Genomic DNA, 14,886 nt, shown 5'->3' with positions numbered 1-14,886 from the left:
CTGGGGGTGGCCCTGGGAGAGAGCAGAGGGAGGTGTGGCCAGCTGGGGACATGGGTCTGGACACCTTGGCCTGGTGGCGCCCACAGGCTGGGCCTACAGAGCAAACCCCAGGGCAGTTGGAGGGCTGGACAGACTGGTGGCCCCCAAGGTAGGGAGGCAGGACAGGAAGGTGCATAGGGGTAGGTCCCTCCGGGGAATGTGGGTTGCCCCTCCCCCAGCCCTGTTGCTCCCCCTGAAATGTCTGCTTAGACCCTTGAGCCCCCCAGGACCCAGAGAGCCGCCCACAGGCTGGACCCAGCTCTTGCTTCCTGCAATTGGCTGTCTCCCAGTGCCCTGGGGCCCTCTAGGCTGAGACTGTGGAGCCCAGACAGACATGGGGCGCACACAGGCCTGTCTGTCCCCCAAACACACCCTAGCTGTGAGCGGGCAAGGTTTGGAAGGTGTGGGAGTTGAGCAGGGTCTCCTGGACAAGGACAGCAAGGAGAGTTTCCTCAGGCAAGCGTGGCCAGACAGACGGCCGCTGCAGGTGGCAGCATGGGGCTGACCCGTGTCGGGCAAGCTCTGGGGGGCAGGTGTGCTGATGGGGCACCATCCAGGACCACATACAGCTCCACCGGGTGCGGCTGGACTTCCATGGGGGCGGTCCAGGGCTGGGGAGCCGTCCTCAGCCGTGGGTCAGCGTGTCTGCCGGGTCAGCATGTCTGCTGGGCCGTGGGCCACGTGCAGCCCTACTTGGGGTGCTGGTGGCTAAACCAGGGTCCCGGGACTCCAGGCTCGGTGCCTCCAGTTGTGCGCCTCCCAGGAGATGAGGAGAGTCAGGACTCAGTGGCCCCGCCCAGCCCCTGGCCCTGCCTGGCCTAGCCGGGCACCTCCCACAAGACGTCAGAGCCCCCCCTCCCAGCCCACCGCTGGTGGAGCTGCCCCCATCCTGGGCCCCAGGGCATGTGAGGCACAGCGCTTTGCCGCTGAGGCCACATGCCTGGAGCCTGCACCCCTCTTAGTCCCTGGCAAACACCAGTAGGGACACGCATGCTCACAGAGCAGATACCGGACACGCAGCACGGAACCAGGTACCACGCTGGATCCGCGTGTGACTGGCATCCCGCAGGGAACACGTGCATCAGGCGTGCACATAGTTGGTGCTCCCAGATGCACACGCGTGTGCACGAAACCACCAGCACTCACGACAGATGCAGACACGCACGCGTACGAAGGCACATCCGATCCTCGGGGCACAGACCCATCCCTGGGGGGAAGGGGTGTGCGCTGGGCGGCTGCCAACCGTGAGCTCAGCCTCCCGCTCCCCCAGGGCTGGAGAGCAGGTGTCTGCTGGGCTCAGGGCCCCGAGGGGTGGGCACGACAGCCTCACCTGACACCTGGACCCTCCCCTGCAGGCATCGCTGCAGGAGCAGGCAGCCAGGCAGGCAGGGTGTCAGTGAGCCATGGAGGTGAGCAGGAAGCCTGGTGCCCCCACCCTGCACGGACGCAGTGGCCCGGTACTCAGCCGCAGGGGCTGACACACTCAGCGGACTGGGGTCTTCAGGAGCACCTGGCACCTGGCCTACATCCCCACCCCCCCTCCATCAGACAGCCACTGCGGGGCACAGGAGAAGCCTCCCTCCACAGCAGATGGTCTCCATGCTCCGGTGAGAAGCGAGGGCTGGGCCACTGCCACCTGGACCCACAGGGCAGTCTTGGTGTGAACCTGGGTGGGGGGCTTCCATTCTGTCCCCTGCAGAGGACAGTAACTATCCTGGGCCATGCAGAGTCTAGAGCCCCTCAGGCATCCTGACACCACCTCCCAGTTCAGGCCTCCAGCTGGAGACTGTGGTGGAAGGGCCGCCTTCAGGGCTGTGGTGTGGGCTGTGGCCGGAGGCCAGGTCTGCCTGCGCGTCCGAGGCCCTTTGAGGGGAAGAGGACTTTCCAGGCCACCCAGGAATGGCGACAGGTTGGAGAGCCCTCAGGCCTCCACCCGCAGCTGCCTGCAGGGACTTACTGGGACCACCACCCCTCCCCAGTAGCTGTCAAGAGATCTGTTTACTGGAGACACCGAAGCTACAGCTACGGGTCCCAGGGGCCCCGACCTGTGATAAGAAAGGCCCCGGCATTTGGCCCGGCCCCTCCCCTTGCCACTCCCTTTAGTTCCAAAGAGGCATTGTTTGTGGGGCTTCTGCCCCTCCCCAAAGACAAGAGACGGGGCTGCAGGGAGCCCTTCCTCTATGACCCTGGACGGCACCTCCCTCTCTGTGCCCTGTGCCAGAGAGGGCAGGGGACGGTGATGGGTGGGCCTCACCTCCTGTCTCCTCTCCAGCTTGTCCTGTACTCACCGCCTGTGACCCCACACCTTTCTGCCAGGACGAGCAGTGCACACCGCACGGCCATGGGTCCCCGAGCAGGTGAGGCGGCCCTCACCAAGGGGCATCTCAGACCCTCGGGGGGTAGGTCCCACGGCCAGGCCCCTGGAGGTATCAGGGCCATCTGTGATCCTAGGCCTCTCCTAGGACCCATGGAGCCCCGGGCCGACCCTTGAAGGACGCCCCCAGCAGGCGGCACCCAGCTATGCTGGGGGGCCGGCCGCTGCTCACGGCCCATTTTGTTCCAGGTGGTCAGGTGAACCCAGGCCTCGCCCTCCTCGTGTGGCTCACAGCCCACTGCTCTCGTCCCCAGGCCCAGGGCTCCTCCCAGGGAGGGCTGGAGGCCAGCGGGGATGACCTGTGGGGCAGGTGAGTGCCAGGTCACACTTCTGCGGCTGATCCTCTGGTGGGGGGGGTCCACCCCCAACGGCCTGGGCACAGCTGAGGCAGGGCCCCCATCACTCACTGACCTCGCCCCAAAATGGCCTGGAGCTTCCAGAGTCCTGCATCAGACTTACCCACGTGGCCAGGAGTGGGTCCCCAGGCATCGCGCTGGACGGGCCCCGAGCCCCTCACGGCTTGTGCTGCTCTCCGGCCCGGTGGGCGGTTACTTCTAGTGCCGAGTCCTCTCCAGTTCCTTCCTCTGCCCCAAGACTAGGTGGCTCTCCCAGGTCCCAGAGACTCAATCATTCCCAGCCACTGTCCTGGGGCCTCGAGTGTGGGCTCAGCCGCGCTTCGCTTTGCTGGAGGGTTAGAGATCACTGATGAGACATCGAGGGATGGATTGATCTGGGTACTGATGAGGCAGAGTCAGAGGCCCAGGCTGACGTCCCAGAGGACGCCCTCCCCACACACAGACTCTGTCAGATAGATGCACACCGAGAGTGGCACGGAGCCAGAGGCCAGGCCCGCTGCGGTGCCCCAGCTGGTGCTCAGGCCCCATCTCCTCCATGCCCTTAGCCATCGCAGGGACAGTGGGGCCCGCCCGAGCTCAGAGCCTGCCAGGACCCCAGAGTCCAGGCCAAGGCCACATCCAAGCCCTGCTCACAGCTGGGAGCCTGGTGCCTGCTGGGTGAGCGCGGAATGAAGCTGTGGTCCTGCATGTGCCCGGGGGCCATGGGCCACGCTTCCCGTGTCCACTCCCTCAGAGCTGGCGGTGCTGACCTCGATGCCACCCCTCACTGCTTGTGCTCTTTCTGCCCAGTGCCAATACCTCCCTCCTACATGCCTTCTGGTGCCAGCCGGCCAGCCAGCTGTCCCGGGACCAGCTTTCCACTCTCATCCAGGGGATGGCGACCCAGCAGGTCCCCCTCAGGGCCTGGCAGGTAAATGGCTGTGGCTGGTGGGAGTGGGCCAGGGTGGTGAGGGAAAGGGCCCACTTGCCGGAGACAGGAGGGTAGGAAGGGCGTGCCCAGCAAAGGACACGGGTCAGTGGGGGCCCACGGGACTGGGATGGGGCATGAGACCCGGCCAGCCTCGCGGGCACCTGAGCACGGCTGCCGGGTAGACTCTGACATGGCAGGAAGTGTGGCCATCAGAGGTTGGTTTTTCCCTCCCTTGGGTGACTATGGTGCTGCCCACTTGGAACCATTTCCAGGACTTCTCAGCCCGTTACCTGCAGACCCCTGACTTCTATTCTTGGCTCGGGCGAGGGTTTGTCCAGCAGGCCTGCGCTGGCCGCCTCCTGCCTCCAGTGGCACACGGTGCCCACACTGGGACAGGTCCTCTGGAGCCCTGTGGGGATCTTCCAGCCTCCTGGCCTCTCCCATGTAGTCTGAGCCCACCTCGACCTGCCCCTGAGTTTAAAGAAACAAAAGGAAGAAAAGCTACTATTTTGCCCCGTTATAGAATTAGTATGAAATTAGCAATACATCTGAAAACCCCAAAGTAAGTCCATGAGACAAAAGTCTAGGCAAGAAGTAGCACTGCGGCAAATTACTGAGCCATGGGGGGTGGGGGGGCTTTCAGGCTGGCCCTGATGCCTCCTGAGAAGGGCAGACCACAGGGCATCCAGGGACAGAGCCCAGGCAGACAGGGAGGGCCCCACGCCGAAGGAGAGGTTAAGACGGCAGAAAGACGGGGGCTGTGGGCCCCGGTCTGGCCAAGCCCGCGACATGCCATTGCCTTGCCCAGCTCAGCTGCCTGGCCAACCTGGCCACTTGGCACGGCCTCCAGGACGACTTCGAGCTCCACCCCCCCAACCTGCTGCTCTTCTACAAGTGAGTGCTGTCCCCCAGCTCCGCTCCCAGCGTCCCAGTGCAACAGGCTGAGAGTGCCTCCTTCGGAGTCCCAGGGCCCCCAGCTCCCCAGGGACATCTGGGCCACCCCAGAGGAGGACCCTCGGGTGGCCCCCACCGTCCAACAGCCCCCCAACCCTCCCGCAGCCTGACGCAGGTAAGGGAAGCCACTTGCCGGGCCTTCATCCGCCGCGCCGCCCAGGGGGACACAGAGATGCTCGCCAACCTGCCAGATCAGAGGTTCGCCCTGCAGCACATGGCCTTGGCCTGCTTGGTAGGCATGACAGGCAGGCTGGGACGGGACAGGGGGAGGGTGGACAGGCACAGGGCCGGCTCATGCTGACCCGCTGTGTGGCAGGGAGCACCCCGCCGACGGCTCAGTGCCTTGGGACCTGCTGCTCCTTGGAGCCCTGGTGTGTGACATGCACGCGTCCCGCATCGAGACCGCAGACCCGCATGTGCTGGAGAACCTGCAGCGCTGCCACCGGCTGACGGCCCCCCAGCAAGCTGCTCTCAACTCGCTGCTGGCTGGTGGCAAGACCGTGCTGGGGTAGGGCCGGGTCCGGTGCCTCCACCCAGGCCGCCCCTCCTCGAGACGATCTGGAGACCCCTAATGTCTACCATCCTGCTGGTAGACCTTTCACCCGTCCCCCTGACCCTGCACAGCCTCAGGGTCCCACCACCCTCTAGACCCTCCAGTTCCCCTGCCCCCAAGCCTGGAGTGGGAGGTGTCCCCCAGTAGCAGGCCCTGCAAACTGGGTGCTCACGGAGGGGCTGGCCGCCTCCAGGGGGCCCGGGCTCTGCTCCTGACCCCAACCTGGTGCTCCCTTACCACACACCAGGCCTCCCGGTTCCTGGAACCTGGAGGGGCTGCAGGCCCTGGGAGCCCTGGCCAGCTACATAAGCTCCAGGCCTGTGGATGCAGGTGCAGGAGGTAGGACCCTCTGCAGTGGGCTGGGGCAGGCGGGGAGGAGTGTCAAGGTGGCTTTGCAACAAGGACAAAGGCATCCAGCCGACCTTCTGCCAGCCTGTCCAGTGTCCCCAGTCCCTCCCTGCCCCAGGGTTTCCATCTGTGGGACGGGACAAGGGAACCAGGCAGCACCTGGCAGCCCCTCCCCGGGCATGGAGTCTCTATGCCTGCCTGGCCAGGCCATGGGCCTGGCCTTCTTCAGCAGCATGGTGGCCACGTACCGAGCTGGGCGGCTCAGCCAGGGTGATGCCAGACGCTTCGTCACGGGCTTTCTCAAGGCCAAGGCCGTGTCAGTGTCCTCTCGACCCAAGCGGGGCACAGGTCAGTGTGGCCACCAGGGCCAGGGAATGCTGTCCCTCCCTGCCCTAGACCTCCTAACCCTGGGGATGGGCACTCAAAAGACCGTCCCACCTGCTGCTGGACCTCCTGGGCACGCCCAGGGGTCTGCATCCAGCCTGGGGTGGGTCAAGGTCAGGGTCAAGGTCAGGGTTGACTCTCTGGTCAGAGCCAGGTTCTCAGCTAGAGGTCAAGATCAGGAAGGAGTCAGGGCAGGGCTGAGGTTAGGAGTGAGGCCAGGCCCAAAGTCAGCAAAGGTCAGCTCAAAACCCCCACCCACCCCTCCCCCAGACGCAAGGAGACCCTGCGTCCACGGGGACATCACGGCGGCCACGCTCCTCGACAACCTCTTCCTGGTGCGCTACGACTGCGTGCAGCTTGAGTCCTGCCTGGGGAGCCGCGTGCTCCAGGCCAACCTGGACCCGCTCCTGCAGCACCCGCTCCCAGCAGAGTGCCAGCGCGTCGTCAAGGCCAAGCTGGCTCGGGTGCGCTGCAGACCGGCTGCGGGGGGCGGCAGGCAGGCGCCCAGCCCGGCCTGACCCTCCTGCCCACCCAGGTATACCCGCACGGCGTCCCCGAGGAGCAGCTACGACTCATCACCTCGCTGGTCTACCTCTACTCCCGCTCGGAGATCAGCCAGTGGAACATCACGTCCAGGGACACGGTCGTGGCCCTGCTGGCCTCGGACGTGGCCCTGGAGAACCAGACCGAGGTGAGGGCAGTGCAAGGGGCAGTGGGGGCACGCCGCCCCTGGCCCCGCTGACCCGGGCCCTGCCTGCAGGCTGTCCTACAGAAATACCTGGACCACAACGGCACCATCACCAGCGCCCTGCTCATGGCCATCGGGGCTCCGTCCTCTGCTGGATGAGTGCCCGGCAGATCCAGGCCATCAGGCCAGTGGAGTTCCGGTGAGCCAGCCCAGGATGCGCCCACCGTCGGCCTCAGCCAAGGAGGGAGGGGCTTGGCCTGAAGTGTGGTAGGTTCCCAGGGCTGCACAACCAGGTACCACAATCTGAGCGGTTTAAAACAAGAGAAATTCTCCCGCGCTCTAGACACCAGGAACCTGAAATGCAGGGGGCCTAGGGCCGGCTCCCTCTGAAACCTGCAGGGGAGGTGCATCCTGCGTGGGGTGCCACCAGAACTCCTCGGCCTTGCCCGGGCCGGGGGACGCACGCCCCAGCCTCGGCCTCCACGGCCAGACGGCCTTCCCCTCGGCGCCTGGGTGCAGAGTCCCTTCCCCGCTCCAGTCCTTGGACTCGGGGCCGCGCTACTTCACTGCGATGTCGACTTCATCATAAAATCTACAGATAGGAGAGGCTCTGTGTTGAAGTTTCGGGCAGGTGTGAGTTTTGGGGGTACCCTGTTCCGCGTGGTACGGAGGGCAAGAGGAAAGCTGTGGTGGGGACAGGCCAGGAGCACGAGGGGCGCCCAGCCCGCCCACCAGCCTCCCCCTCCCCCAGGCGGGCCGGGGCCCTGGATATCTCCTCCTGCCCGCAGAGCCGGAAGGACGTGCTCTACACCAAAGCCCGCGAGGCCTTTGGCAGCGCCAGGAACACAGCTAGCTACTACCACTCATGCGTCCCTACCTAGGTGAGACCCTCCCCTGTGTGCAGGCCCCCCTGTCCCAGAGGCACCCTGCCCTGTCCTCTGACCACTGCCTGCCCCCAGGAGGGGCCCCCGTGGAGGAGCTGCGGCACCTGGCCCAGGCCAACGTCTCCATGGATATCGACACCTTCACCAACCTGAACCCCCGAGTGCTGCAGGTGGGCCCCCGGGGAGGCCTGTCTGACGCATGGGGCGGGGCTGCCAAGCCAGGGGAGGCCGCTGTCACAGTCTGTAGGCCCCAAGTACCCCAAAGTCAAAGGTGTGCAGTGAACCCCAGGTCACTCTGCCACGCCTCACCCCTGGGCTCGCTCCTCAGTTGAGTACTGCCCTGCCGGGTTCTGCCCCCAAGCCGGCTGCTGAGGGACCCTCCGGCCCTGCCCCCACAGCCACCCCCTCCCTCCACAGAGCCTGAGTGTCGGCAACGTGACGACCCTGCTGGGCCAGAATGTGGGGGACCTGCAGAAGGCCCGCAGCCATCCCACCATCAGCTCCTGGCTCCGCAGCCTGAACACCTCGGCCCTAGGAGAGCTGGGCCTGGACACAGACGCTGCCAGCCCCACCGGCCCAGCCCGCTCCACCACCGGAACCCGGACACCACACCCTGGGCGTCCCATCTAGCCCCCACCGCGGGCCAGCTGGGGAACAACGGCCCCACCTCCGGTATGCCCCAGACCCGGCCTCCCCATCGTGGGCTCCCCTGTCTCTGCCTGGCCCTGTCTGCCCAGGGCCTCTGCAGACCCCCTGACGGCTCCCAGTTCCGCATCTCACACCCAACCTCCTACTCTGTTGGCCAACTCTCCTCCCTTTGCCTCCTTGGGGGACATCTGGGTGACCCTGGCTTCAGTCCTCACTGGCTGCTGAGTTACTGAAGGACCAAGTCCCCTCCTCCAACACCTGCTGAGCACCAGAAAGTGGGGGTGGGAGAAGCTTTAAGATGCCTTTCAGGGCCTGGAGCAGCAGCCTCGGTGCAGTCCCCACTGGCCTTCCCGCCCGCAGAAGCGCACAGGAGGGCGGCCCAGGCCGGGAGGCTCCCAGCTGGGCCTGATGGGTGCTCATCAACGTCCCACCTACAGGCAGCGCAACCAGCCCACCTGCGATATTGGCACTCACTGCAGCCCTGCCCTCAGGCCTCCTGTGGCTGCTGTACTGGGGCATCCCGGGGCCCAGCCAGGACTGCTCCCGGGGCACCTGCCCAAGGCCTCCAAAGACAGCGCTGGCCCAGTGCCACATGCAGAGAAATTGGGGCTGGTAGGTGGAGCTAGACACCTGCTCAGGCCCCCGCCCAGGCTCCAGGGCCAGAGGACCTGGCCATGTCCCACCTCCTAGGGGCCTGCAGGGCTGGTCTCCACTCATACCCAGCTCCCAGGACATGGAGCTGGAATGATGACCTGGGCCCATGCCGTGGCCAGCCCCATACAGGTGGCAGAGATGCTGCCCCAGTCCTCTGGCCTCCTCCAGGATGAAGAACTGGTACAGGGGAGGGGACCTTGTTGACTGATTTGAATAAAAGACAAGGTGATAATCCTGCCTGCATCCCTTTGCTCTGAGCCCAAGGAGGGACAGAGACCCTCCTAGCAGGGAACAGGACTTCCGTCTGCATCTCCTGGCCTCTGTCCCCAGAAGCCACCCTGAGTGTTGGCCTGGCCTTGGAGGGAAGGCCCTGGGAATGGGAACAGTGGTAGGAGGGCCCTGAGGGCCAGTCCCCTCCCCATCCCCAAGTGCAAACAGGAGGAACTCCAACTCAGGGACCCCAGCTACCACACCCCGGGGTCAGGCCTTGCCTCCCGGTCCTCAGAACACCACAGGCCATCTCTGCAGGGAAGGACAGGGGCCTTTTATTGAACTCCAGTCCCCTTGGGGTGGACCAGGCAGGGTGGACCAGGCAGGCCGCCACGGCGGGGGGGATGTTCTGCATCCGGGACGGTGGCCTCACTTGGGGATCAGAGCCAGGAGCAGAGTGGGGATCGCAGTGAGCATTGTTCCGGGTCCCACAAGGCGGGCGCCCCCGAGAGGGTCTCTGCAGAGAGAGTGACTCAGGCGCCCTGCATGGCCTGCCCTAGCCCCACCCAGCAGAGCGCCCCAGCCCACCTCGGAGCCTGAGGTCCATGACCAGGTAGCCATTGGGGAAGGCCACCGTGCAGCCCCAAGCCCAGACTGTCCCAGGTCATCCTGCCGCTGCCGTACGATCAGTCCCGCACGGGGGCTCCTCTCCTGCTCTCGCCTTCAGGCCCACCAGGTTTGGGACCCAGAAGGTTTTGCACCTCGGCAACGGTCAGCGGCGTGCCAGAGTCCCCAGGAGGCTGTCAGAGTCGCCTGGCCTCTTCCCCAGAAGCTGCCAGCCTCTGCTGTGTCCAGACCTCCCAGTGCCTCCCGGGCTTGAACGTCCTGCCTGGCCCCTCCAGACTTCCGAGCTGAGCCCAGCGCTCTGGCAGCCGTGGCCCTGCCCCACCCCACCTTGGCCCCGCCTCCGGCCCCGGCCCCGCCCCCCACCGTACCAGCACGGCCTCGGTCCGCAGCTTCTGGAATGTGGCCACGTCCATATTCACCTTCTGACTGCTGAGAGCCCGCAAGTCCTCTGTGGGGGCCCCACCTGCTCACGGGGAGTGGGGCCCCAAGCGTGAGACCTCACAACAGCCCTCAGTCTTATCCTCCAACCCTAAGGAATTCCTAGGCCCCAGGTTCCCCTGGGCTGCTGCAGAGGCTGGAGGGGACTGGGACTCACAGGGCCTCAACCGACACATGCGTGTGAGGGCAGGGCCCATGGTGACCACCAGTCACACCAACAGCAGCAGCCTCATGAGGCAAGACCCTGGCAGCACCTGTGGGGGCAGCCTGGGCCCTCTCGCCCCCCAGGGGCTCTCCCTGGCTCACCCAGGTAGGGCTTGATCTTTGAGAAGTACTCAGGCCCGCTCACTGTCTGGAAGGCGGCGCGGGCCAGGGGTATAGAGGACGGCCATCTGCGGGAGGGCGGCACGCATCAGGTCCTGGGGCCCGGCTGCCCTGGGGAGGCAGCGTGGGGCCGGGCCGTGAGCCGGGAGCGCATGCCCACCCCGCCCAGCAGGCCCCTGGGACTCACCGAAGGACACTGTGCTGCACGGAGCGCAGCTGCTCCGGACTGAGGAAACACAGGTATGCGGGGCTGAAGGTGGCCAGCACGTCCAGGGTGGCCTGGTCCAGCTCGCCCCCGCCCGCCACATAGCGGGCGATCAGGGCAGCCACCTGCGGAAGGAGGCCACGGAGGCGTCTTGGGGCTGGGAGAAAGGCGTCCCCTGGGGGCCTGCAAACCACCACCCCACCTGCTCCCTCCGGGGCGGCTGTCGCCCTACCTGAGCGTCCCTCTTCTGCCCTTTGCTGACTTGAAGAAGAGATTTCACAGTTTCCAACGACGTCACGTTCCACTTGCGGATGTCCGCGGGGCTAAGCTCGAGGAAGAAGTAGCTCAGGTTCTGGGTCAGGGACTCGGGATAGCCCTGTGGGTAGAACTACCCAGGCGGCGGCTGTGAGGGCCACGGCCGCGCCCTAGCTGCCCGGGAAAGTGCGGCATGGCGGGCAGGCCTGAGCTACCTCGTCCAGCTTGCGCTTAAAAATGTCCAACTGCTGGTAGGTGAAGGGCACCATGTTCACACGGTCCATCTGAGCGGCCAGCAGGGCTCCATCCACACAAGCCTCCAGCTCCCACTCCTCGTAGAAGACAGGTTTTCATCGATCACGTGGGCCTTCCCTGCGCGGCGGCAGACCTTGCTGCAGGAACCGGCTGGAGATCGGGGGCTGGACTTCTCTAGTCAACCTCCTCCTCCCAAACCTCGCCGAGACCCTGGGGAACGCAGGAACCCTTCCAGGCCTCAGTTTACACATCGCAAAACGGGCCATTCTGTCCACTCTCCAAGCAAGCATGCAGCCAGGAAGGGCCCCAGATGTGTGGGCAGGGTGTGACCCCACTACGCTACCCCCAGCCCCACGTCTCCCAACAGCCAGCAGGGCAGGGTGTCCCGCTTACTGTCTGTGTCCCGCCGGTCCCGCGAGAGGACAACAGATAGCTCAGGTCGCCACCAGGACAAGACCCGGGAGGTACCCTGCAGCCATGAGGTCATGACACCCTGAGGACAGAGCAGGGTTGCAGCTCAGCCGTGCTGGCTCAGGGTTCGAGGACCCCCCCACCCGGGGTCAGACACCTCCTTCCCTTTTCCCGGAGGGACCTTACCAGTCTCGAGTCTGCAGCCTGGGCCCTGGAAGGTAACGCCCACCCTGCAGGGGAGGGGGCACAAGGCTTGGGGGGTGGCGGGGGACTCCTGGGTGTGCCCCACCCTGGGTAGGAAGGAGGCAAAGCTGGCCCCCCCAGACTTGGCACCCCATGATGTCACAGCCTACTCCACCCCAGAGAGCCCAGGCCTCCTACATCCTCCTCCTAAGACCTCGCTGCTCAGGGCAATCAGATACCCAGGTCACAGACACTGTCCCTTTGGCCTGAGTCCCCCTCACTCCCCCCCAGCTCAGCTTCCAGTGCTGCGCAGTAGGGAGGAACACAGCCACCTCTGGGAGCAGAGACACAGCTGACAGCCTACCTGAGACTCGGGGCACCTGCCCAGATTTGGGGTACATGCCAGGACTTGGGGCACCTGCCCAGATTTGGAACAATAGCCTGCTGGGGGTGGGGTGGGCACGCGGGCACTGCCGGCCTCCAGGGAGGAGGCGTGGGGCAGGCAGAGCCTTAAGGCCCCTTGGGTGCCGTCTGATGCTCTCTGGCCCCCAACACTTCACCGCAGCCCACCCGTGTTCCTCACCGAGGCTGAGAAGCAGAAGCAGGAGGCTGCCGCCGGCGGAGGTGCCCCAGGACCCCCAGGCAGGCTGGGTGGTTCGCATGGCCATAGTCTGTGGAGAAAAGCCAATCTGATATCCTCACCTCTTGGACAGGGCGCCCACCCTGCCCCCCGCCCCCGCTTGCCCTGGGCCAGTGCAGGGCCTTATGGGGCTAGAGGGGTGTCAGATTCCCCGGTGGAACCTTCTCGGGCCCCTGCGGGTGGCGTCTGTGGGGCCTCCAGCCCAGATCTCAAGCCCAGCCAATCCACCTGGCCCGCCCTGCCGCCTCCGGGAAACTGGCCCCTCCTGCCCGGGTGTTGAGTCTGAGTCAGCCAGGCCCCCAGCGGTGAGAGCCCAGGAGGGCCGCGGGTGGCTGGTGTCTGTCCCCTCTGCCCACAGGGCAGGGCACGGAGGGAGAGTTTAGTGCAAGAAGGCAGGGCCACTTCTGGTTCAGGTTGGCCTCAGTTTCCCCATCACACCAGGGCTGGGGACAGGGCTGAGTGACCCCTCCCCACTCCCTGGGGCATGGCCGTTCTCTCCTCCCCATCCTGTCCCTCCCATGGCCCAGGTGGACAAGGCTGGTGGGGCCCCCTGCATTCCTGGTTTCCCTCCTGACGTCCCTCCCAAAACAGAGGCCTCAGTGGGTGGGACGCCCCTTCCTATGGGTCAGTCCCTTGAGTGGGGCAGTGGGTGGAAAGGCATTCGGGGAAGACCCTCCCACCGTGCGTTTCTGGAGTGGAGTTTAGGAGGCCTTGCTGGCTGCTGGGGGCGGGCGGTCAGAGGGGGCCGCTCTCCAGGGAGTATGGTCCCCAGGGGAGGGCGGGGGCCTGCAGGAGACCTCAGCAGCCCTGCACTCACCCCTACCAGGGAGGCCCAGACAGGGAGGCTGCCCTGGCTGGGTAGAGCGGAGACATCCCCTCCCTGCATGCCTCCTCCCAAGCCTGTGTCAGCTCTGCCTGGCTCAGAAAGGGGGGAGGCAGCTCCTTTCAGTTGGACAGAGAGCCTAGCCCTCAGGGGGTGTCCTGGGGAGTGGCCCCAGGGGAGCCCTCTCCCCTCCCCAACCAGGCTCCCGAGGAGGTGGGAGGAAGCCAGACCCCCAGACCAGAGAAGGGGCAGTGGGTTGAGGCCCCTGGATGGAGGAGGCCAGGCAAGGACTGTGCCCCCTGCGGTCCCCCGCGGCCCGCTCCCCAGCCACATGTCACCAGGGAACCCCCAGCACCACGGGTGGCGCGTCCTGGGAGCGTCTGCAGGCCACTGTGGGCCCTGGAATCTGCGTCCTTCACCTCCCCACCCCCGGGAGGGCCAGCAGGCGCCACAGAGGCAGGTCAGCCGTCCCGTGGCTCCAGCTTCCCAAGTGGCCGACAGCTGACCTGCCGTTTCAAGTCTGTTTCTGCCAGCCTGGAGAGCCCGCGCTTGCGTGTGACCTGGAAACAGTCGCCAACCCACGCTGTGTCTCCCTGGTCATGGCTGCCGGGAGGTGTCCTTCTCTGTCCTGTGTCGGTTCTTAAAAAGGCCAGCTTAGGGGTGCCTGGAGGGCTCTGTGGGCTGGGCTTCTGCCTTCGACTTGGGTCATGATCTCAGGGTTCTGGGATCGAGTCCCCACAACGTGCTCCCTGCTCGGCGGGCAGCCTGCCTCTCCCCCTGCCTCTGACCCCCTCCCCAGCTTCTGGTCTCTCAGTCCGTCAAATAAGTAATTAAAAAAAAAAAAAGCCAGGTTCGTGGGTCACAGCAGGGGCAGTATAGAGAAGGCATCAGGGACAGTCCCATCTCTCACCCCGAGTCCTCCGTGGCTGGCACCCACCTGGTCTCCTGTGAGTCCCTGACCACCCACATGCTGGCTGAGGGCCTGCGGCATGCTGGTGTCACTCAGACCCGGGGGTGCGCTGGAGCCAGAAGGGTTCAGGCCCTGCCCCCGCCTGCCTGCGCCTACCCTGCATGCAGCGTGTAGTAGAGGCGGCTGCGTCTGTGACAGTCACACTGGCTCCTTCCCGCAGCCCAGAGGCCTGAGCTCCCAAGGCTGGCAGGCCTCCCCCTGCAGAATCGCCCAGCCCAGCCCGACCCCCTGAGGTCTGGCCCTCAAGGGATGGAAGTCAGGCCACACTCCCTAGCTCAGGACCCTCTGGCAAGAGTGGGCAGGGAGCAGATGACTGGCTTAGGGTGCTGGCCTCCTGGTCACGTGGTCAGCCATAAGCACAGAGAGGCTCTGCAGCCAGCCCAGGGTCACACAGCATGGGCTGGGGCAGAGCCGACCTGAGGGCACTGCCGTGGGAGCAGAGCCGGCGGGGGGTAGTGGGGGCTGTCTTCGGCACTCCTCAAGGGCCATGAGGACCAAGGGAGGGGAGGCCATGAGGATCTAAGGTGGCACAGGGTACAGATGCCCCCTGGCCTGCTTCTGGGGGGGTGGCCCAGTCCCTCCCATGTAAGTCCCCGGAAGAGCCTTGGCTAATTCCTGCTCCCACTCAGACCTTCTTGGCTGGAGGTGCCAGGAGTGCTGATGGACACGACCCCCCTCACCTCCCCAGGCACGCCCACGCAGGTGACCCAGACCGACTGGGCCGTTGTCCCTGCCCCACACGGAGGAGGCCAT

General features: G+C 65.6%; 1 protein-coding gene and 1 pseudogene across 1 annotated transcript; one reads left to right on the top strand and one right to left on the bottom strand.

Annotated features, from left to right (window-relative positions):
- The first annotated feature begins 1,442 nt into the window (after nucleotides 1–1,442).
- Nucleotides 1,443–8,828, top strand: LOC125091104 (mesothelin-like protein). The gene is given in 22 exon segments (XM_047714544.1): nucleotides 1,443–1,448; nucleotides 1,527–1,646; nucleotides 2,312–2,396; nucleotides 2,603–2,723; nucleotides 3,559–3,679; nucleotides 4,488–4,573; nucleotides 4,739–4,865; nucleotides 4,950–4,979; nucleotides 4,981–5,141; nucleotides 5,434–5,500; nucleotides 5,502–5,525; nucleotides 5,741–5,882; nucleotides 6,189–6,382; nucleotides 6,454–6,609; nucleotides 6,679–6,739; nucleotides 6,742–6,805; nucleotides 7,358–7,464; nucleotides 7,467–7,660; nucleotides 7,908–8,085; nucleotides 8,088–8,162; nucleotides 8,576–8,692; nucleotides 8,695–8,828. Coding segments are annotated over 22 exon segments (2,370 nt in total).
- Nucleotides 8,829–9,321: 493 nt separating this feature from the next.
- On the bottom strand, nucleotides 9,322–13,233 carry LOC125090523 (mesothelin-like; annotated as a pseudogene).
- Between the last annotated feature and the right edge of the window lie 1,653 nt (nucleotides 13,234–14,886).

This window comes from Lutra lutra, chromosome 18, assembly GCF_902655055.1.
Source record: "Lutra lutra chromosome 18, mLutLut1.2, whole genome shotgun sequence".
In the NCBI taxonomy this organism is placed as follows: Eukaryota; Metazoa; Chordata; class Mammalia; order Carnivora; family Mustelidae; genus Lutra; species Lutra lutra.
Note: the sequence above shows the minus strand (reverse complement) of the source record. Positions and strands in the feature narration are given on the sequence as shown.